Raw genomic sequence first — 24,457 nt, forward strand, 5'->3', positions numbered from 1 at the left:
AACGAAGATTGTTCACCAGTGATCAAAGACAACGCAGCTAAAGAATTTCCAAATCAGGTTTGGGGAAGTTTTCCTGGGCAATGTGTGCCACTGGTTTGAGCTGTTCCACAGCCACTGCCTTGGCCTGGTAAGGTTTAGCTGCAATATTACGGTGTCTATATACCCGTGCTGATTTCTGACAAACATAAGCAGTTTCCTTCTTATCATCCTTCCGTACTTTGGTTATTATTCGCTTCACCAGGGTATTAATGCCTGACACTGCATATGCAATGAAGTTGCCTAGCTCGTGGTTGAATTTGCAGGTCGAACATCTCTACGTCCCTATCGGTTCCAAGAATTGACGGTCATGCTGGAAATAACTATTATATTTTAAAATAAGCACATTGTAGTTCACAGTCTTGTTGACCTGTTTTTCATGAGGTTTACAACAGGGAACTGTATTTGTCAGGGTGAGAGTGCCATGGGTGCACTGGCACATTTGATTCACCATATCATTCGCTGCGTCAGCACAGATAAGTTTAGAATGCACTACAATACCGTGACCAGTTTTACATATGCAATTGGTTCAGTCTGGTAAAGTATTAGGACAAATTTGACAAGCGCATAGTAAGCGAGCTTTATTGCCAGTCTGTCGTCGACTTCAATAAATTCACGAACACAAACAGATTTTAAGTAGAGGTTCGAGGCATACGCCTAAGCGCAAACCCTTGGCTTTGCAGCTTTTGGTGCAGGCACTGGGGTCTGGGCATCCAGAGCCATAAACTGCAGCAAAGAGATGATAAAATTCGCAATAACATCAATTATTACACTTCAATTAACTATTGATGTTAGCGTAACAGGGTAACGTTCAATGCTTACTTATTCGAACATTGCTATATCTCGACACACCTTATAGGCTAATCGAAAATTCGATCTTCCAAGAATTGGTCGAACCATCAGCTCATTTAGAACAACGGGAACACCGCTTCGCACCTCACACTTTCGCATTGTCCACCTTGACAACTTTATCGCGAAGCGAACCAGTTCACCCTCCACTACCATGTCACGATTTTCTGATGTATCGGGATGAACACACAGATACTCAGCCACATGCATACTTTCCCTGTCACAGATATTACCGAGCGCTATAGGTTCTACATTGTTCAGTTACAGGTATGTTCAGCTTGAAAGTGGGCAACTCTTATGGCGTATATGATGTGTAGGCTGAGTGACAAAAGCGTGCCTTCTTCACAGCTTAAGGCTATTGCGCCTGTAAACAAGGGCACAATCATTCAAGAATGTCGATAAATATATACAATGAAAACTGCACGGAAGGATTAATACTGTGTTAAAAACCCTATTAAGCGAACATGTTTAGTTCACTCTTCTCACACTGGAGTCGTCTCTACATGGCGTGGTATCGGGCACAGTGCGTCAATATGCCACCGGATATTCTCACCGCATGCGTACTCTAAAAACAAGAGAGGGTATCGCAGGAGTGAAGCGGCCGATTAACTCTTCAAAGCCTTGTTCTACTCTGACAAAATGTCGCATGGAGTGAAATGCATTGTTCACTCTGTCACTAAGAGAGAGTGAAATGTGCCTATCATTCTGCCCTTCTGAGAAAGAGCATAATACCCATTCTGCTCTTGCGGCAGTAAAGTACAAAACGAAGCGTAATCTTCTGCTTGAACTGCAGGAGGCTGGCGCCGAACATCGCGGTGTATCACTCGCTCACGCTGAGCAAAGAACACACTGTTTTGCTTCTAGGAGAACAGGCAGCTGCAGTTGAAAGGAACGCCGAGCGAGCGCTTCACTTTTTTCACTCGGAGTTGCACCACCGCTGTCCCGCTCAACATCGTGGTGTAGCACAGCACTAGAGAATAACGACCCGCCCAGCGAGCAGCAACGAAGGCCATCCAAAGAAGACCGTGTGTCAGCCATATCGTGTCGCCGCGAAAACACGACAGTCGTTCGTCCTTCCTTGGATATAATGACAAATCTTTTACGGTCAGTGAATTCTATCTTAGGTGCACATTCTGCGTACATAACGTGCTATCGCCAGGAAGTCGTCGCGGCGCTTAGCTGACACCATTGACAACGGACTAGGCAAGTGTTCTGTGTCTCTCGATTTAAATCGCGAAAGCCAGTAGTCGCGATAACTGCGTGCGATTGTATCACTTGCCGCATCCGTAAGTGCTTTGACAATCGCAAACGCTGCCAGAACCATAGTATATTCAATAAGACTTGAAGCGAAAGGACGCTTAAAATGGTTTGTTCACCAGCCCATAATTCCGAGCCTATGCGGAGACTGGCTAGCGTGCTTTTGGTGTGTACACAGTCAGGAACATCCATAAGCTGTGTAGGACGCTAAGAAATGAGCTGCTGTTTTAGAATATGGCACACAAAACAAGCTTCCTGCACAATTTATCTACATTACCAACCACATGCTTAGGAGCTCATCTGGTAATCTCTGCCATATAAGTACACTCGTGTTGTGCCAGAAATGCGTTTGCTGCCCAATAATGTGGCGTATCTTTGATCATAGTGTCAATACTTTGTGGGTTTCCAGATGCTTGTTCTATTTTTAGCTTTCCACTGTATACTTTATTTTTGAAAACAAGGTGCGTATTGAAATAAAGGATATTTCTGCACTGTAATAGTGATGAAACTTTAGAGAATATACTTATTTTTTATTACATGTGTTCGAAATTTCATGGGCATCACTGCAATTTGATTTTTTGTTTTTGTCAGTATGCTTCTCAAATTGTTATTCAATTTGTATTGCAACTCATCAATAAATATTTGGCCTTTTAGGAGAGAAAATATTTCATTCGAATAACTCAGCGACGACAGATTCTTTGTTTTAGAGTGTATCAAATTGGTATTTGCTCAAGGTAACATCCCTAATGAGATTTAACAAGAATGCGGTATGCATATTTCTCACATTTGAAAGTCATTAGACACAATATATGCAAAGAGGCCTTATGTCAAAACCACAGCATAGGTGTTTACATAATATTATCGCAATAATCCATACGCGTAAGAGCGGTTGCAGTCATGAGAAAGTGTTCGCACTTCGGCTGCCGACGTGCTGTCCACAGTAGTAACTATACATTAGATTGAACTTATAGTTCGCAGAGCGTATATACCGGAATTAATTGTAGAAAAAAGTGCTGGCAAGGCGCATTGAATAAATCTGACACAAAATATTCATAGTTACCGCGTTTTATATTCCGGTAAACACCGGCAGCTCGGGTGCAATAGCCGGTGATGAGGGGCAGCCACGTGTGTGGCCTGCAAGGTGCAGCCACTGGTAGCACAGAACTAAACCGAACAAAGTCAGAGCTACTTACAGCCGGTAGAAGGCGTATAATCGTTCTCGGGTGGTTCAAATTTGCGGCAGCGAAAAATAAGAAAATATTTCCTTGCATTTATGACTCCGTCTTTTACTCGTTTAGCACAGCACCTCATTCGGCTGCGCCGTGGAGGCACTTCATGTTTGCATCACCACTCTCCCACCATGCCGCTCAATCTTCCAGTATTTAGCGGAATACTGAACAAGCTAGAACTATCTACAGTTTGACTTACTATCTCCCGTGCGCGCCTCGTCATTTCCTTCGTCGGCGGCTGTGATCATCACCGCGAACGCTGCAAACACAAGGACAATCAAAACATCAACAATAGAACATCAAAACCTAAATAAATATTTATTTGCCAATCTAGAATATTCTTCTACTGTTAAACAGGCTGCGTAATCAGAAACATTGTTCGCAATAACATGAAAGAAGGAATGACCCATTCGTATTATTTTCACGGAAGCTCAACGTCACAATGCCGGTGCATGCAATGTATTAGATAAAGCACTAAGATGCAGCTATAGAACGGGGATTCTGTGACGTGTCCAGTAGTGAATTTCGGGTATATTCTGATTATTGATTCCATTTTGCGTAATATCTTATCTGTTGACGAGACAAGACTTGCTCACCTGCAAGGAGTGCGACGAGTGTGATGGCAGCGGTGAACTTCATCTCAGCAACGAGTCTTTCTTGTCTGTGAAGACAAAGAGAAAAGTACATCTTTGGTGGCTAACGAAAGAGAGCGTACAGATGTCCAAAAGTGAAATTCAAGTGCCCTGGATGATGAGTGCCTTCAAGCATACTTAAAATACCTAAAATATTGTCAACCTGTTCCTCATCATGAGCACCTATGAGAAAGGAGCACTTTGAGAACCTAGGGTTTTGTGACTTGAGCAGATATGTCTAAGATTAGGCTTCGCAACATGACTTTTTGGCACATTTTGGGGAAAGCGTATTGGTCAACGTATTTCAAATATCATAATCAGAAAACCTACAATAGCACAGAAAATCCGAATTTGTATTTTAAGTTCTGACATGCTCGATTTCGAGCCATCTAAACATTTAGCTCTAATGCAAGCAAAGCGTTACAGAACGCTGATAAATGAGAAGATAACACAGCCATGGCTTTTAGACTGGACGCGCAGTAGCAAATAATAGAGCGATAGAGGAGAAAATTCGTTGATTGCTCGGACAAATATGAACGTACCTGATGGGAAGAAATACCAGTTGGAGGACAGCGACTGTATCGAGCTACTGATGCAAGGTGCATGAAGGCCCGAGCCTCCGTGTCTTTTATATCTCCGCTCTGGCGAGAAATAAAAGTGCACGTGGAGGAAACTGCCACGTAGTTGTTTTCAAATACATTTTGCACGGGTGAATGTCTTTGCCGTCATCGTTTTCATGGTGTTCTTGGTTTGTTTAAATAACAAAACAATGAATTCATGCCAAGAATCTACTGATAAACAGGAAACCGGATGCATACTTTGCTTATTCATAGGCAATTTTTATATCCATGTCCCAAGTTAGCTCCGCTTTCGGTTTTACGTGTATTACATCCGGAAAAAATGACTTGTCCTATCCTGTCATAAATATGAGTGGGAGAACGTTTTGTAAATATCGCACTACGCTATTTTACATGGCTTAAGTTTGTCTTCTGCGACGCGAGGGAATATCGGCACAAAAGTATTTGACACTAAAAACTATATGCACCCGTCAATCGCAGCAGTGCAGTTAATAAGATATATTCTTTACAACCACTGCGAATAGAGCCATTTTCCTCGATTGTGCAGAGAGAAGAATCATGTCAACACGTATACCAGTTTTGCATACTGCGTATCACTCATGTTTTAGTGCCACGGTGCGAGCAATTAGACACTTGTGTGAAAGGATGCGATGAACGAAACGTAGAAGCCAATATGTACGAATGAGTTGCAAGTTCCAGCCCGCAATTTACCTCAGGAAATCCCCGCGCGAAGTGTGCCTGCTTTTCTTTGCTTCTTTTTCATTACCACCGCGAGAAATGCCCTCATTAACATCATTGTCCCATTGAGAGCCAAGGAGGGGGCTGGTAACGCTTCACACGTCTGTGCGGACTGAGGCATCTATTCTCGTACAGATAGGAATGGGAGCTGTAGTAAAAGTGGTAATTCAGCCAGGAGACTCGGAAAATATCGGGATATTGCGGGGAAGACATTGAAATATTGTCTACGAGAAAATATTACACTTTATTCGTAGTACCGATTTTATGAGATGCATACCCACAGGGAAAACAAAGTTCTAGTGAAGACAGATACGTTAAATAGAGAACAAATACCAGAGAGTCTTAAGAGAAGCAGATGTGTCTGTGGTCTTGGGTGTAGCTCCTTTCAGCGAGGACTGTGGCACTAATGGTTGTCAACGGCCACTCTGAGGTTCCCTTAGGGGCAATGTTTGAAGTGCATCGCACAACCAGTGCGAAGACGTGGGATCACTCCCCAGATGCGGTAAATTGTTTTGTAATCAGCTTTCATTGCCATCATTTGACATTTCTTTAATTCATTTAAGAAGTACAAGTATATTGCACGGTTTCTCTTGTTGTCTTTGTTTCCTAGCTTCTGATAATATAAATACCAAAAATTGCATTCTCGGTTAACCCTCTTTCTAAAGGTAAGATGGTGTCAAAATCATGTCAGTTGGCGGAAAGTTACATCGCTAGCGCAACCTTAAATGTGCGCTTAAGGCACTCAGTCATCGCATTTGTCAACACTTCTTTGGTAGTTGCCACGCCTTCTGGCGAGTAGCCTAAGGGGAAAGCATGCTTAAAGCTATAGAGCTATTGTTCACACATAGTCTGAACAACATATATGGTGGATTTAACATTAATTTCGAAAGGACAGCAGTAAGTGTATGTATCAGTTTTAACAGAATTTGCAAGGGTGCCCTGAACGTACATTATCTCAGCTACTGCAACTAGTGCCGAAATATGGAGCTCAGGTGCGCTGACTACGTTGAGGCGATAGCAGCGACCATCCTGTGCTGCGAAATGTTCCCAACCTAGATGAAGCACAGATACCGTTACATTACCAGAAGATGTATTTACGAAACTGCTGTCCGCATAGGCATAAATTGAACGATGATATCTGCACAAAGCACTTGCCGTGGGATTATATCCACACGATCACCCCGTCATGCTAGCTGCGCAGACTTCCTCGCTGAAGAATCACCTTTCCTATACGACGTCTGCGCAAGCCATACATCACTTGACTGGCTGCACTAATCGGTAACAGGACCAATCGGGTGGTCGGACTTCCTCTCTGTGCTAGCACACAGGTACTCATGAAATTGCCATGCTCTAAGACAGTCACCGAACTCGTTCGCAACCACCACCATCGTAGGAGCTACGCCTACAAAAAGCAAAACACCCGGTGACCATCTTACGTAGCGTAGCGCCATACCTGAAGCCACAGCCCTTGCTTATAGACTTGCATCAGACCCTGCATAAGGTATGACTTGACCCTGCATCAGATATGACCTCGCTCATGGGATATTGACCAGAAATATAACGAGGTGGTTAGGGAAGGACGAGTGGCATTTTCTGCACAATGCACAGCAAATGTCACCTCAGTGTCGCATACTAGTAAGGCCACATAGACTGTACATCAAATAGTATGTACAATTCCGGAAGTTGACCGTCACCTCCGTATATTGCACACAGATCATGCACACAACCTCCTCCAATAGCGCCGTACTAGAGGGGATCGCGGCTGCTACCCAGCCCCTTCCTCGCTCAACCACACGGAAAGGAACATAGGCGAAACTATTATGACTCAATCAGAGCAGCATGTTTACCAGCCGACCAATGTAGTCTTGAAGACTGGTTTTTAAGGGATCTCAAGGAATCGACGAGAATTCTGCATGGGCTGCGCAATACATTGCCGCATTATTGAGGCCGATCAAGCAGGCCCTGAAGAATTAGTAGCGAAGCAGCCAGACCAAAAGCCATATGGGGTCAGACGTCGGATATCCCCCGATGTGTACACCGTTATCCAGTACCCTCAAAACGGGCTCATCCGACAACAACAAGCCGTGACATTCCGAGGCGTCAACGATATGCACATTTTAAATGGCCTACAGATCAAAGATTGACCACTTCGCAATCATCTCGAGGGTAACCACAATGGTCCCCATGTTTTCTGTCCCTATTTGTTCACACTAAATCCCACACCCCCTCGCACTACCCAGAGGGATAGCAGCAATGCTCATTGTCTTAACAAAGCAACGTGGTGCCGAGACCAAGTGCTGATTACAGCCGCTATCGGCTACGAGCTGCAGAATGCTCAACGCTATTTGTGGGTACTTGGGCACAAGGGAAATGTGTATCAGGAGGATTGCATAAGGCTGCTTCTCAGATTTTGGAACGGCTTATTTAAGCCATGGCGTGAAAGAGTGCAAAATATCTGCTGGTCATTATATAAGGCTACTCAGTTGTCCCTCACTGGCAACAATCCCATGAAAATTACCTCCCAACTAAACTAGGTATAGAGCCCGACTCAGGTGCATGAACCATTGCACCTAAATGCGCAGACACATTGTACACGCATATGACACTTAGGAGTTTCAGAGCGCGGCTCTTAGGCGTCCATTTCATGCTCTAGATTTCTATACCACTGTGATGTGCCACACTCATATAAGCGAAATCAGCGTCACTCTATCGAATAATATTAAAATTTTGTCACGCAATAAACATATTTTATATATATACATTACGCTTAGCCTATACTGTGCTATACTAGCCTTTCTTTTTGTCTTACTCATAAAGTATTGCTTTTCGGTTTGGCTAATGCCTGTGCATCAAACATCCAAATGGTGTACAGATGTTTAAAATAAAACCCTTCGTATACTTCAAGCATGTCTGATGAAGCCTCGCCTCTTAATATACGTGAACGATATAAAATTACCCCAGTAAACTTAATATCAGGGTAGGCATGAGGGTTTCTACAAAACAGGCGCTATCATGAATTCAATTTTTTTTCCAAGGGTAACGATGACTGCGGTTCATCTGTGATGGTATACATTTCAGCTAAATTCTGTATTATTGAACTGTATATTGTCCTGACGATCACCACTTTCCCAGCACTCCCAGATTTAGTTGTGAACTATCTGCTCTACCTTCTTATCGTAAGTGGCATTTGGCGCCCCTTCTTGCCTGTAAACGTTTTAATGCATGCAATGCAATGATGGACAAGTGCATAACAAATAATATGCTTCACTTTCTCGTTTTCTTTCTTCCTTCATCCTTTCTTTTTTATGCTGACTGCGCTTTGCCGAATAACAATTTATCTTACTTTTTCATAATCATGTATTCCATAGGATCGAGCTCCTCGATGAAAAACTAGTATGGATTCTTTCGAGCCTTCTATTGCTGGGTTTTTTATTATTTATTGTCGCAACAGGCAGTGTTCTGCAATTAGCCAAGAAATTAGCCAAGCGGTCGTATAGACTGTTTCTTCGTCTCAAACTCCCATTTGTGCTTGAAGCTGAACTGAAATAATGTTCGATTTGATTTGATTGGGCGCACAACTGAAACATTACTAATACTTAAAGCACAAACAGACACAGCAGACTGTTTTAATTGCTGACACGTATACGAATTGTTTAATAACCTTTTATGATATGGTTCTGCTGTTCCACCAATCATTATCACCATCTACATGCGCGAACAACCAGTGAAAACCAAAAAAGCTCATTAACGTCGCGCAATAGGCACCCTTCACTTCGTGTAAACGAAGGCAAGACACATTCGAAGTCAAATATTCTTTGTACTTAGTCAACACGACACGGTTAAATGAAGCTGCACGCAATTTTGTGAAAACAGGGCACCACGTGTTACCCGATAGTGGCGTAGGGGGCAAGCGTTACCCGAACCAATGCTGGCTTCATCGTGTAGGGAAGTCTCTACTTACAAATGATGAATATTGCTGGCGCCACGCGTCTAGCACAGAACTTTTATTTAGCAAGTCATGTCAAAATATCGAGGCAAGGCTTATCAATTGTAACAGCTAATACTCGCTTGTTATTATAGCGTTGTTTTCGAGATTTACAGAAAATTTTCAACAAATATGGACTCTGCGTTCTACTTATAGCTATTCATTATCGTAGTTTAGTTACACTTGTTCTGCTCAAAACTGCAAGAAAAACCAATTTTTCATACGCAGAAAAAAACTGTAATTGCGATGAAGTTCCACACAATATAAACCTATTTTTTACCCACTTTTCATGCAGGCAGCATAGCAGAAAAAAAGGGTCTCTGCCGAGTCTCAATATTGAGCACGGACATTCTAACTAAATCCCTCCAGCCAGCATTCAATGAGCGGCAGTGAATGTCATCTCGTGGCTTATAAAAGAAACGCAGGACATTCAGGAATAAATTTGCTACGCGACTGACGTTATGACGTTATGACGTTATGATGACGTTATGTTATAACGTCATCACGCAGCCAAACCGGGAATGGAATCAGTTTATTCAGTGCCGGCGTACATATATATATCGCTAGTGACGTCACATGGATCATGGCCGTTAGCGCGCCCAGTACACATGCGGCATGACGTGCTGCGCTATCACAACTCTTTCCCGCTCAAATAAATACATGAGTTAGTCAACTAGAATAACACCTAGTAAGATTAGGTACAGTGTAATTAACAATTTAACATTACCACCTGACTAATTTAGAGGAAATTACTTAAAGTCCTCCGATCTAAACCAGTCCGGTTGCCGGCGCACACGAGCACACCGACGTAGTGGTGGCTGTTCCTCCGAGTTGGGTGCAGCTGGCGCCGCTGGCACGTGCGACTCCGCCAAGTCTTGCGGTACAGGCTGCTGTGTGGGTGGCGGTACTGATTCGTCGTGCTCTAGTGTTGTTCTGCGATCGGAGTCTGCCGGCGTGCCAGGGGAACTGGGACCATCCTGGTCTGCCTGCGGTTGTCTTGGTGTCGGAGTGCGGTCGTCTGCCGGTAGCTCTTCTGGTGGCGTTTGTTTTACACCCCCCTCCGCGTGCGGGGGCGTCTCGCCGGGGTCAGCATGTCCAGGACGCAGGTGATCGGCGTGTGTGAACCGGAGTTGATCGCGCACTTTCACCATATATGTCACAGCACTGACAATTTGGATCACAACACCTTCTTCCCACGAAACGCGCTCACCACGCACAGTTTTCACCAACACCCGGTCCCCCACCACGAAGCTGCGCTCCTGCCCACGAAACAAATCGCGCTGCTCTTTTAGTTTTTCCTGCTTGTCTCGCATGGATTTTGCAAAATCAGGTTGGAGCAGTGAAAGCTTTATGCGTGGCTGGCGCCCCAAAAATAGTTCAGCTGGTGATTTGCTTGTCACACTGCTCGGTGTGCTCCGGTAGGCCATCAGAAAACTATCAATATTTTCCTGTACTGTCTGCTGCCTACCCGAGGCCTCACGCTCGAGTACCTGTTTCAGTAACGCCTTTTTCACGGTTTGTACTGTTCGTTCTGCAGCACCATTGGACGCTGCGTGATAAGGCGGAATACGAACGTGTTTTACACCGTTGGTGCTCATGAATTCTGCGAACTCCTCTGAGGTGAACTGTGGCCCGTTGTCACTCACCAATACTTCGGGCAAGCCACAAGCGGCAAAAGAACCCCGAAGTTTATCCAATGTTTTTTGTGCAGAGGTTGAGGACATCGGCCATACTTCGATCCATTTCGAGAATGAGTCGACCAATACCAGAAACACGTTCGTACCCTTCTGTGCAAAATCTACATGTACGCGTGACCAACACTGGGTGGGGTATTGCCAAGGGTGAAGAGGAACCGGCCGAGAAGCTGGCTGAACTGCTTGTCAAATCTTGCACCGCTGAACGTACTGTTCAATGGCCAAATCGATTCCTGGCCACCATACGAAACTCCTCGCTAGCATTTTCATGCGGCTGGTGCCAGGGTGCTCCTCGTGCAGCATGTTTAGCACGCGGTCCCTCAGCAGCTCCGGAATTACGACTCTTACGCCCCACGTCACGCAGCCTTGCTCTAGTGACAGCTCATCGCGGCGAACATAGTAAGATTTCAATTCATCTGCTTGCTGTCTAGGCCACCCGTTTAGCGTATATTGTGCCACGTGGCATAGAGTTAAGCTTCGCTTCAAGACCCTTGCAATCTCCTCTGCTGTTAGCGGGAGACACTGAAAGATTGACATGCAATCTGATGACTCGTCGTTCACCGGTCCTGGTTGGGGCAGCCTAGACAAGGCGTCTGCCACTTCAAAATTTTTTCCTTTCCTAAATTTCAGCCGGTACCTGTAAGCTGCGAGGGTTAAAGCCCAGCGTTGCATACGCGCGGCAGCGATAGTCAGTATACGCTTATCGTGCCCTAGTATCCCAAGCAGTGTCTGGTGGTCTGTATAGATAGTGAATTCTCGTCCGTACAGGTACCGGTGAAATTTCTTTAGGCCAAAGATCAACGCCAGGGCCTCGCGTTCACACTGCGCGTATTTTTTTTCTGCTTCCGACAGTGTACGCGAAGCAAAAGCAATTGGTTTTTCTTCACCTTCCGCCGTCTCGTGAAAGATAACGGCTCCTAAGCCATATGACGATGCATCGCAAAGCATTGCGAGCGGTTTCTTGACGTCATAGAATGTGAGTACCTTGCTGCTTGTTAGCAAGTGCTTCGTATCTTTAAACGCGGTGCTGCACTCCTTTGTCCATGACCATTTTTGTTCTTTTCAATGTAGCCGATAAAGCGGCTCTGCTACTGTCGAAGCGTTCTTAAGAAACTTCGAGTAAAAGTTCCACATACCCAAGTACGCCTTAAGCTCTGTAACTGTAGTGGGCTCGGGGGCTTGTAAGATAGCGCTCTTCTTGGTGTCGGTAGGGTAAATGCCTTGCTCAGTCACTGTGTGACCCAAATATGTAACCGATTTACGGAAAAAGCGGCATTTATCCAGGTTAAGCGTGATGTTGTATTCACTGAGGCGTTGCAAGACACGTTCTAGTGTCTCCTGGCAGTCGCCGATATCTGTCTCTGTGACGATAACGTCGTCAATATAACAGCGTACATGTGGGATGCCATGAAGTACCTCGTCCATCATTGCCTGAAAGATAGCGGGTGCACTTGCCACCCCGTAAGGAAGGCGCTGAAATTCGAACAACCCAAGACTAGTGTTTACTGTCAAAAATGGTCGTGACTCCGGAGTGAGTGGCAGCTGCTGGTACGCCGAAGAAAGGTCTAGTACACTGAACACCTTTCCTCCTGCTAAGGCAGTGTATAAGTCCTCCGGTCTGGGTAGGGGGTAATGATCTGTTTTGAGAGAGGGGTTTACTGTAGTCTTGTAATCCCCGCATAACCGGACACTGCCGTTTTCCTTCACAACTGTGACAAGTGGGGTAGCCCAGTCACTCCGCATTACAGGACGCAGCATGCCCGTTTCCACGTGTTCTCGCAGTTGCCGCTCAACTTTTTCCTGCAACGCAAACGGAACTGGTCTAGCGCGGCAAAATACAGGAACTGTACCCGGTTTCATAACAATCTTTGCTTCAAAGTTTTGTATTGTCCCCAGCTTTTTAGAAAACACGGAAGGGTACTTCTGTTTTAGCACCGCGACTCTGTCTTCAACTGCAATCTAGCCAATTTCTAGCCAGTCAAGCTTCAAACGTTCTAACCAATTTCGCCCCATTAGTACAGGCGACTTCCTCCCGTTGTTTTTTACAACAATGACTGGTAGAGTCATGCACTGATTGTTGTACTTAACCACCACGTCACACTGCCCTTTTAGCTGTATTTGCTCCCCAGTATACGTGCGAAGCGACATTTTGCAAGGTTCACATTTTACGTGTGGAAACTCGGACAGGTACACTTGCTCCGGGACAATTGTGACAGCCGCTCCGGTGTCAATGTGCATATTCAGTTTACGCCCTTCTATTTCCACACTCACTTCATAAGATGATTGGTTGGCGTTAATGACATGGTACAGCTCCTGCTCCGAGTCCTCGTCAGAACACTCGAGCGCATGCATGTTTTTTGGCTTCGCTCTAGCAACTGGGCACATGCTTTTCAAATGACCTACAGCCGAACACTTGCGACAAATAAAATTTTTGTACCAACATTCTTCCGACGAGTGTCCCCTGCCGCATCTTGCGCATTTTTCGTTCTTGCGGCCTTCGACATGCTTAGGATTAGCTGGTCTCTGATACTGGTGTTGTCAGCTTTTCACGACTAGCACGAGTGCCTCTCGTTCTCTTGCCCGCAGTTGTTCAGTGTCTCGCGCCGCTAGTTCTCTATCTAGGGCGATTTTGCAAGCCCCATCAAATGTCAGCTCTCGTTCAGCAAACAGGGCACGCTGGGTCTCTTCGTTCCGTATGCCAGCAACCAGCCTATCTCGGAGGGCGTCTTGCAAAAAGTCACCGTAGTCACACTTTCTGACTAAATGTTTAGGTTCTACGATGAACCCCTCCACGCTTTCGCCCTCCTGTTGTACGCGCCGGTTGAACTTGCATCGTTCTGCTATAACGGAACTCCTGGGGCTGTAGTGCTCCTTCAGGAGGTGTTTAACTTCTGCGTATGACTTTTCTGCCGGGGCAGCCGGCACAACAAGACTTCTCAGTACTTCGTAAGCCTCTGGTCCTATGACTGTCAAAAAGATGGGAAGGCGCTTTGCGTCGGCGATATCATTAGCCGTTAAGAAATGTTCAAAACGCTCTAAGTACGACTCGAAGTTTCGCGTTTTCGGGTCGAACTCGGACATCTTTCCCAGTGGCGGCATTTCGACAGCAGTACATATATCCGTTACTCATCAGTTTGGCGTTTCCTTGCTTGGACGTGCTGCCAGCTCCAAGCCCCGTTGTCGTTCCTTGTGGCCGAGTGCTTCCTCCGCAGGGGTGTTCGGTGGGCGGTGCCCTACTCCGGGAGCCCGTGCAGTGCCTTGAAGCTGGACGAAAACTCCGCTCGCTTGCTTCCGTTCGTGCCTGTCCACCCGTGCAGGACCAAGGCCGTCGCTTACGTGGGTATGCAAGACCCTCGTCGCCAGTTGTTATAACGTCATCACGCAGCCAAACCGGGAATGGAATCAGTTTATTCAGTGCCGGCGTACATATATATATCGCTATGTGACGTCACATGGATCATGGCCGTTAGCGCGCCCAGTACACATGCGGCATGACGTGCTGCGCTATCACAGCTTTCAATTAAAAATACTATGCAGACAATACAGATTGTTTATTACCGATGGTCTCTTTAATTCAAAATTTATTTAAATGCTACAATGTTCTTTTGAAATTTGTTTATTTATTTATTGTCATACTCTCAAGGCCCGGAGGCATTACAGAGTGGAGTGGTGATTATTACAAACATATTCGTTAAAAACATTCTTGAAGTTTGTGGCGTCAGAAACGGCAGTGATGGAGGCAGGGAGGCGGCTGCAGTCATTCGTAGTTCTTGGTATAAAGGAATCAAAATAAACGTTGGCGCGATAGTTGGAACTTCAAGCTTAAAACGAGGATCCATGGGTGACGATATGTATGACGGCGGGGAGATTAGTTCATCCTAAAGTGTTTCGTTAGAGTAATAAATCTTGTCAAAAAGGCATAGGCGAAAGTATTTACGACGTAACTCTAGGTTAGGAAAGTCAAGGGTTAGTTTCATTGATGAGACATTTGCATGACGAGAATAATTGGAAAGAATAAAACGAGCAGCTTGGTTTTCAATAGATTAGATGGTGTTTTTTAGCTTTAGAGGAAATATATTATTCATGTATTTGTAAGCTGCCCAAAGCTTGTTGCTTTTTTCGAAGCCACACTTACCTAGTGCTGTTTCCGGATCTGTAAAGTATATTGCATCAAAATAAGTGTCCTAATAAAGAAAAAAACAAATCAATAAATAAAGTTTGCTGCGTTAGAAGCTTCACAAGATCGAAGAGTAGTGACATGTGGTTGGGGTGAAAGCCTCCGACCAATGTTGTGCCTTCTGTTTCACTGTTATTGCTGAAGAAGATACCGCCAAATATGTTTCTTCTTTTCGTTGATTAAACTTATTGTCGATATGTTTTGCACAATTAGATTGAAAATACGCATATTTTCTAGGGGTATGTATATATGGCATCTTAAAATGGTAAAGCGTCTCTCACTAGTTGGCTCGACCTACGCCATGTTTCTAAATCAGGCTATAATCGGTGGCACTGAATTGTATGTCGCTATGTTTTTTTCAAAACTATCAAAATGTTTAATGCAAGAGACGCGCAACAGTTGACTAATCAACCGCAAGAAGTTTCGCAGTTCGACTGAGCGATCACTAAAGTTTTCTTCATGTACTTTAACCGCACATCGCAATCAGAATCACTTCATTTTGTTTAAGTACCCCAATTGCGGATTTACATAAGAGGAAGGTTTACATAATATAGGCGGGCACAATGGTTTCGAATGTTGACCGGCAAATATAACTCCATGCATGACCGCGATCTCCGGACATTAGTTGCGAGCAGCATCTCCAACCAATTCTGAATAAAAAATATAGTTTATTACGACCGTTTCTATATCAGGACGCATGAAAACGCTTCCAGCCTATCGAAGGAGCACATAAATCGCCAGACAGCTCATAGCGTTTGAAATAGGGAGAAAAAAGTACACGTATGCCATAAATTGTCGAACGACTGCATTCACGGGAGCAGACGAGATAAACGTGCTACGCATAAAAGTGGCGCTTTTTTCGTTCTTTTTCAAAGAATAATCAATATTCTCCCTCGGGATTTTTCGTACTCACTCACCAACCTAAGATTTACGAATAGGGGAAATATTGATGTTCGAATAGTGCAGGAAATAATTACAGTACTTGCACCATTCTAAAGGCAATTTTGTTAATAAAAACATGCGTTAAACACGCATTGAAATTTGCGTGTGCGTTGCAATCTTGGCATATGCTATTCAAACTGAAAAAGAACACAAGCTTGTTAGTACAAAAAGAAAAGTTCAGTGAAAAGTGGCTAGCGACACTGCCATTACACGGATGTTGTTTTTTTTGGCTGTTAGAGAGCGAAAAGAAGGATTCGTCGATGTCTGATCGTAACTACTCGGAGAGAAATGTCGTTGATCGTGTCTGTTGGCCTTTGTGCGTTCCACGAAGTTCCTTAAACAACATACGCGTCGACTTAGGTGTCTTCATATTCGCGGCGGAAACGGCCCCAATTTATTTTATGCGAAGCATATTACGAGAGCTCAACCCAGCTCCTCAGGCGCGGCGGTGTCGCCTTGAAACCACGTGACACCGTGACGTCACGACAGAGGAGAAGTGGCTTTGGCTCAACTCTTGCAAGACGGGCTGGGTGGGAATCGAACCAGGGTCTCCGGAGTGTGGGACGGAGACGCTACCACTGAGCCACGAGTACAACGCTTCAAAGCGGTACAAAAGCGCCTCTAGTGAATGCGGTGTTGCCTTAGAAACGAGCTGTTTATAAGGCGTGCGTCTCTTGCTCAGGCGCACATTTCGTTGCCGCGCCGAACGCTGCTTTGCTCGACGCTCACCGCGTCCAATGCGGGGCGCGTAGTCGCTGCCCTGTAGCCCATTGTCTTACACCCCTTGGCGGGTCGACGGAAACGCTGTCGCGTTCCACTCTTGAAGGCGAAGCAGTAATGCATGAGTTGTTTCTTCGTCTAGCCGAACCAAATATAGCCAAGCAACAGCAGTTCACCAGGCTAAACAGTGGTTCAACAACTAAAATAAAGGCTAGTATGCTTCGCATCCTGGGCTTAACCTTACCTAAGCCACAGCCATTTTTTTAATAATATTTGGCCGGTATCATAACTTTGTTTTCCAGTTCGGGGGTCTGTAGGTAATCGTGCAAATGCATGTTAACCAAGCGCAAATAGGTTTCTTGCGTCATCCTCAATGAATAGTTTTCCGAAAGAAGCGCAAAAACATACGTAATTAATAGTGCATTTATTTTGGTATTTTTCTTAATTTACAGTCAATCTTCATTGAAACCACGACATCACTATGTTATCATTATAGCAACAAAATGCTACACATTATTCTAAAGGCAAAGCACAAAACGTGCTCTTACTCTCCTCAAATCGGCCCACAAATTCACTGCAACGAAACTTCTATGGAAAGACATTGCGATGTTATCGAACGCAGCAAAGAATATTCAAGGAACAGAATGGTATGACTTATACAAGGTGCACAGTTATGCGACCTACGCTGCAAATGTATAGGCCGAAACTCATCTGGATATTCTTTAGCACCAAAACTCATAATGAATGGTCTGATTGAATGAACCTTACTGTGAGATTCTTAACAGTGTGGATCGCATTGCAGAGGTTATATATTGCTGAAGATATATGCTGATTCCAAACCCTGTACTCATTCTAATGATCGCCTGTTTTACACATACCAAATTTCTTCTGCAATCAGAAAAGATAGTGAGTTGTTTGGCGTTGTCAGGCCAAGGCCTTGGCTGTTTGTGATTAGTAATATTGTATAGTGAGTGCGCTGACCGAGAATATTCCATAGAGTAATTCAAGGTGCGTATCTGAAGACATGTCAGAAGCAACTGAACTGTATCACACAAAAAGTGTACTTCATGCATGGTCCCTTGTTCTGACCTCACTGCAGTGTTCTCTTACAGCAATGGTTTGTGTTCAATTCCACATTAAAGTGTGATGTTAAGGCGAAAAAAAGTCAGGTGAAATAAATTGTAATACTTGTAAAAAGAGAAGTATATATTAAGCAGATTTCGTTTTCATCCATTCATCCTTTAGTTATTAGTAATGTCCTCTGAATTTAAGCAACAGCATGTCATACATCTCCCGAGTGTTGTTTATTCGACTTTCTAATGGTACTTTGGTACACCCAGTCTGCGGACAGATGACCATTGGAATGTGTTTAGCGAGTGAGAGCTTTCAGAGCACCTTAGAGTGTAAAGAAACGCAATTTCTTTTCACCTATGCAGTAAGATAACGCATAGGGTAACACAGATTGGCCTACATTCACAAAGGTAAGAATACTCCAGCGTTGAGAATATATGGGGTACGGAATAAAGTTTATCAAGAATAAGTGGTTTCCTGAAATACTTATTACTCTGGATGGAACAAGCAATACTATGGTAGAATAACCTGTCATATAAGCAGGACACTCCCAAAAGTGGCATCACAGTAAAAAAACAAAGTAAAACACAATGTTTGATCGACAATAATTACTAGTATGGAAGCAACTGAAGTAACAGGGCTGACAGGTAATTTCAGAAAGCACCAGGAAAAGGGCGAATGAACTAAATTTCTTCGAAACTACCCTTCTGCTAGCAACGTAAGGACCTTGGTGGCGTAGTGGATTTGACATAGCACTGCTAAGCTACATTGCGCAGGATAATATGCCGGCCAGAATGCCCACATTTTGACGGTGGCAAAAAGAAAAAAACATAAAGTGCATTGAGCGCACAATAAAGATCCTCGAGTTTTCAGCATAATCAGGAGATGGCCACTACAGCATCCTTCATGATCACGTTGTACTTTTGGCAGATATAACCCGAGGTTTTCATTTACATAGGGAAAAAGTATAAGCATAAGAACATATGCTTTTACACAATCATCTGATAGCTGCTACGTTTAACAATATTTGATACTTTCTAAATAAGATATTGTCAGATGATTTGAGCGAATATCTCCGTATGCCAAAATACCCTTCTGCTAGCAACGTAAGGACCTTGGTGGCGTAGTGGATTTGACATAGCATTGCTAAGCTACATGGCGCAGGATAACATGCCGGCCAGAATGCCCACATTTTGACGGTGGCAAAAAGAAAAAAAACATAAAGTGCATTGAGCGCACAATAAAGATCCTCGAGTTTTCAGCATAATCAGAAGACGGCCGCTACAGCCTCCTTCATGATGACGTTGTAGTTTTGGCAGATATAACCCGAGGTTTTCATTTACATAGGGAAAAAGTATAAGCATAAGAACATATGCTTTTACACAATCATCTGATAGCTGCTACGTTTAACAATATTTGATGCTTTCTAAATAAGATATTGTCAGATGATTTGAGCGAATATCTCCGTATGCCAAAATAATTGTTAATATATTTCATATGGCTCATTCTACGTACTTTCTTTTTAACTAAGTACTGTCTACAGCGCAGGCGCACACTATAACTAAAGAAACCGACACGACTGAATAAAGTGCATGGAATTGTTTGAAGCGATAGCCCAAGTGTGCTTTATGATTGTAACTTATGCAAAGGGCTTTCGCACTTCTTGACATTACGGACTCCTGGGCAGCAGCACTAGTCACTCTAGACCTCCTTCGATCTGTTGTTGTCCACAAAATCAGGCAGATCAAGAATATAACCTGAGTTTGGAAATGGTAATGCGTCCTGTTCGCTAATGATGAGTTTAGGATCACTGACCCAAGTCAAGCCAACTGATCTCCTTACCTGGCAGGTTAAGATCGTGGTCTTGCTTCAGAAAGAGCGCACTGATGGCAAGTTTCATGGTTCAAGGCACTTTTGTCAGAGCTGGGTGAATCGCCACACTGTTGAAGATCAATCGTCTTAACAGACCCGAACCCGGCTACGGAGATCGGTCCTTCGGTACCCAGTGCGGAAACGTAAACGAGCTCGGAAACGCAGATGCGGGACCCGGGAAGAATTTTCTTTTCTCTGTAAGGATATCCAGTCCCTGGAATTGGTTCACCCCGAGATAGGCACCGTGGCTCCATAGAACAGTGCGGCTTTTGCTCGGTCCAGTGCGCTTCTATCGGCCCTCGAAAATCCGAGTGTGGGATTGTGATTTTTGTGCCGGATCATACCCACATCTGCAGCACGTCTCCAATGTGAACAGCCTCTAGTCGATAGACCAATGTAGGTAAGGGAAGTCGGCAAAACCGATCCGTAAGCTTGGGAAAAGGATTGGCTATGAGGGCTTGGCCGGTTGGGCTGGGGTCCAGAAGCAGGAACGGCACTGCATCGGGACTCGGTACTGAATCATGACTAGCAAATGAAGTTGCTGATGGTGAAGTATTCTCAGACCAATTTAAGTGTCATAGAAAGGACAGATACTTGCATGGCTGAGGCGTATTTATTCTTGTGGATTCTAGAATTTCTTCTTCTCAGATAAATGCTGGTGCCGATGAATAAGAGGCTGTATGGTGGAGACTGACACTTAATAATAACAATGTTTTAACTGTGTGTTCATTCTACCATTCGCCCGATTCACTCGTCGATGTGCTTGTGCAGTTGGCAGTGACAGTTGACGCAGTTCAAATAGACTTCATGGTAGTGGGAGGTGATTTCAATCTGCCTAATATTGATGGAGATCACCAACCTCACTCTCACTCTTTTTCGGGTCGGTCCTGTCAGGAACTGATTAACTTGGTTGAATTTTTTGCGTTTCATGAAACTGTTTTCGAACTGACACGTGGGAACCATATCTTAGATTTGTCATTCACAAATAAACCTGTATTCGTCCGGTCTACTCAAGTGCTACCTGGAATAAGTGATCATAATGCTGTGCTCTGTGAAATGAATGTTGAACATTTAAGAAGCATTGGAACAGCAAACAGACAGTACAAAACTACGAAAAAGCAAATGTAAGCTGGATAAATAAAGCGTCGAATGAGTAGCGGAGGGAATTTGAAACATATGCACTAGAGCAACTGGACTACACTGGAGTAACTGAATTATGGCTTATATTTAAGGAGATGTTTAAGCTAAGCCAGCGCTTTTTCCAGGTGGTTACATTAACAAAAAGAAGAAATAAAACTAAACCTTGGTTTGGTAGGGAGTTACGAAGTTTTACACGCAAAAGGCAACTAGCTTACAGTAAATACAAAGGAAAGCCGACAGTGATCATTGGTTGAAGCTGCATGAAACTACCGAAAAAATCAAAGTTGCAGTGGCAGCTGCAAAGTATTCATTTGGAATTTCAATGGAGTCGAAATGAAAGGATAATCCGAAGGAATTCTGGAAACATGCAAAGAGAAATGGAAAAGACATATGACTATACCACGGCTTATGTTTGGTAACAGCTTTATTGATGATGATGTAGGAAAAGCTGAGTACTTTATTACGCTTTTTAGCTCTGTTTTCAGCTGTGCATTGCAACAGAGCCATGATTATATCAATACCTTGAATTATCAGACGGTGATGAGTGTTATGGGTGATGTTGTTATTAGCATTAATGGTATAGAGTCTCTGCTGCAGAATCTGAAGATTGCTAAGGCTGGGTGTCCTGATGACTTGCCAAACCAGTTTTATAAATTTTGTGCTCAGTCGGTTGCACCGTACTTGAAGATTACCTTCAAAAATCGCTCGACAAATCGTGCCTTCCAGATGACTGGAAAATCACAAGCATACTGCCAATTCAAAAATCCTGTCCTCGTGACACCGTCTGAAATTGAAGGCCAATATCACTAGCTTTAGTTGCGTGCACAACTCTTGAAGATATCTTGTATACTAGTATAGTAGCACATATGGACGCACATGTATTGTTTAATCCTTGTCAGCATGGTTACGTCTTGTATTACGCAGCATGGATACGTAGCCTTGTATTACGCAGTTGACTGAACTGATGCACCACCTGGTAGGAGCACTGGACAGGCGTCTTAGGGTGGACGGGGGGGGGGGGTTTCGGATTTCAAAAAGGCATTTGATACGCTGACGCATTGTTTACAAATAAAAGATGGCATTTTACACAATCAGACCTCAAGTGATATCATGGGTAAAAGATTACCTATGTATACGTCAGCAGTTTGTGGTGGTGAATGGTACTCAGTCTCGGAAGGTGCGAGTTGTGTCCGATGTTCCGCAAGGCTCCGTGTTGGGGCCGCTATTCGTCTTGCTGTACGTGGACGAAATTAGTGACAGAATAGTGTATGAAATGTGGCTATTTGCGGATGAGTGAGTCCTCTCTAGAGTAGTCACTTGTGACCGTGATATTGAGATGTTTGCGGAAGACGAATAGAATTTCAGGCCGGTATTTTGTAGCGATGCCTTTTCCGATTCTATGCCTTTTCAGGCTTTTCGCGCTTGGCCACTGGTCAGAGCGACGGTCCGCCCACATTATCAACGCGATCAGACGGCCGTGTATGGTGGATGATAAGAAAAGCATAGAAATAGGCATAAGGCATCGCTACAAAATAGCGGCCCAGAGTGGTGCGTCAAATGGAATAATAATTTGAATTTGTTTAAAACTGTTCATATGAAATTTACAAGAAAGAAAACCTTGATATGCTACCATATATTATTAGGAATGAAATGTTGGAACAGGTGTTCGAATTTAAGTGTTTGGGCGTTTATTTTACTCCCGCTGTGAATTGGTGCCATCAAGTCGATTTTGTCGCTGGTAATGCATGCAAAACACCGGGATTTCTTCGGCGAAATGCAAACTCTTTTCCGCAGTCATGTTGGGACATCTTGAACAAGACTTTTGTGAGGTCGATTCTGGAATACGCATGAACGGTTTGGGACCCGCATATTCGTAGAGATAAACATGAGCTGGAGTGCGTGCAGAACATCGCCGCTCGTTTCGTATCTGGCATCGTAACAGTGCATCGCTTACGAAGGAAGCACTCAACTGGGAATTGCTAACACGTGCCGTAATAAGTTGAGTCTGAAGTTCTTCCAAGCTATTTATTATTCAGCTGTCCGGGTTGATCGCGAAAAGTGTGCAGGAGCGTCTTATAGAACCGATCGCGTTGAGCATGATCTTAAGGTCCGTAAGTTTCCGACAAAAACTGAATTGTTTAGAATGCCTTTCTTTCCTAAGACCATTAGGGTATGGAATGGACTGCCGAGAGATGTTGGGAGGGTTGAGTCGAATGATGCTTTTTCTTTGTTGTTGTAGATTGTCGATGTGGATTGCGAAGGATTTTGCCATATTTTCGTTTTTTTTTCGTTTTTCCTCTTTTGTTATCGCTTTTAACACTGTCCAGGGGCAGAGGTAGCGTATGTGTTTCTTCTTGCCCTCCCCCCCCTCCCTTCTATAATGTTTTGGTGCTGTGGGTTCATTAAGAAATAAATAAATAAATAAATAAATAAATAAATAAATAAATAAATAAATAAATAAAGTACTTTGCACAGAATGCCAGTTACAAGTTTAATGGGCTTAGAAGAACACCTGAAGAAGACCTTGTTGTTTCAAAGGGCTCTTTTGGTTTCAATACATCAAGTTACCTTGGGATTACCTGCACATGTGGTCCTTTAGCGTCCCCGTGAAGTTGACATTTAGCTGTATGTACCAGGAGACACAAATATTTACCTGTTCTATTTCGCTCCACGCAAAGAATGCTCGAGTGTCCAACCCTAGCTAGCCGAGTTATGTTGAGGCACCACGCTGAGACTGCCGATGCCTTAAATGTACACTTTTCGGATTAGGATTTGTTGATTTGCAAGTTTCTTGGAAGGAAAGGTGGCGCTTACAGATTTCTAGTCTGGATTTCATTTAGTGAGGTAACATGACCGCGAAGGTGTGGTCACTGACTTAGTGATTATCATCACGTAAGGGAGGAGATGAACTACACAGCTAAACGCAAGACGTAAGCAAAATTCGCCGGTCTGTTTCATTCACATTTAGAATAGGAGCATGTGTTCCGGCTGAGAGTATAAATAAATGAATAAATGAATGAATGAATGAACTTTCCTTACAAAGCCAGGAGCCTTATCCTGAAAAGTCTGCATTCGAAGTCATGAGTAGGATTAGCTGGCGGGCTCAAGATAATTCAGCGTGCTCAGAAGAAATTACTGACTGCAGAAGTATGCCAACAGACAATACAGGGCATCAAAGCCAATCCATTCTTTGCCATGTGCCAACTAAAGGATCATTGTTCACGAGTTTGCGGATACATGACTTCATGCCAACTTCATGCCGGTGCTAAGGAAGCACCAGTGCAGAGAGTTGCAGAAAAGAACTTGATGCCGTAAGAGAAAGGCACCCACTCAAACCATAGAAACTTGTCTTCCTACAACAACACTTAACCCAAACATTTTGTTTTGGGCAAGAGAAGACGCATCAACACTGGTGCCTTGCCTTACTCAGTAAAAGTCACAGGCGCCGTGGATGGCACCGTCAGTGTAATTCAGCGTAAGCGCAAGAACATACGTAACAATTTATATATTTGTTTCGTTTTTTATTAACTAAACCTG

At 44.0% G+C, this 24,457-nt stretch overlaps 1 protein-coding gene and 1 long non-coding RNA gene across 2 annotated transcripts; both read right to left on the reverse strand.

Moving 5' to 3' along the window:
- Window positions 1-605: 605 nt before the first annotated feature.
- LOC135898477 (uncharacterized) lies at window positions 606-4,645 on the reverse strand. The gene is made up of 4 exons (XR_010563343.1): window positions 4,546-4,645; window positions 3,968-4,032; window positions 3,571-3,630; window positions 606-762 (listed from the first exon to the last, which is right to left on the reverse strand). It is a non-coding gene; the product is annotated as an uncharacterized lncRNA (long non-coding RNA).
- A 4,571-nt stretch (window positions 4,646-9,216) lies between these two features.
- Window positions 9,217-14,499, reverse strand: LOC135898470 (uncharacterized). The gene has a single exon (XM_065427402.1). The coding sequence runs from the start codon at window positions 14,095-14,097 to the stop codon at window positions 13,537-13,539; it is 561 nt and encodes a 186-aa protein (XP_065283474.1). The 5' UTR covers window positions 14,098-14,499; the 3' UTR covers window positions 9,217-13,536.
- Between the last annotated feature and the right edge of the window lie 9,958 nt (window positions 14,500-24,457).

This window comes from Dermacentor albipictus, chromosome 10 (genome assembly GCF_038994185.2).
Source record: "Dermacentor albipictus isolate Rhodes 1998 colony chromosome 10, USDA_Dalb.pri_finalv2, whole genome shotgun sequence".
Classification (NCBI taxonomy): domain Eukaryota; kingdom Metazoa; phylum Arthropoda; class Arachnida; order Ixodida; family Ixodidae; genus Dermacentor; species Dermacentor albipictus.

Excerpts from the sequence above, each read along its gene's own strand:
- LOC135898470 (XM_065427402.1), bottom strand. The coding sequence starts at position 14,097 with ATGCCGCCACTGGGAAAGATGTCCGAGTTCGACCCGAAAACGCGAAAC.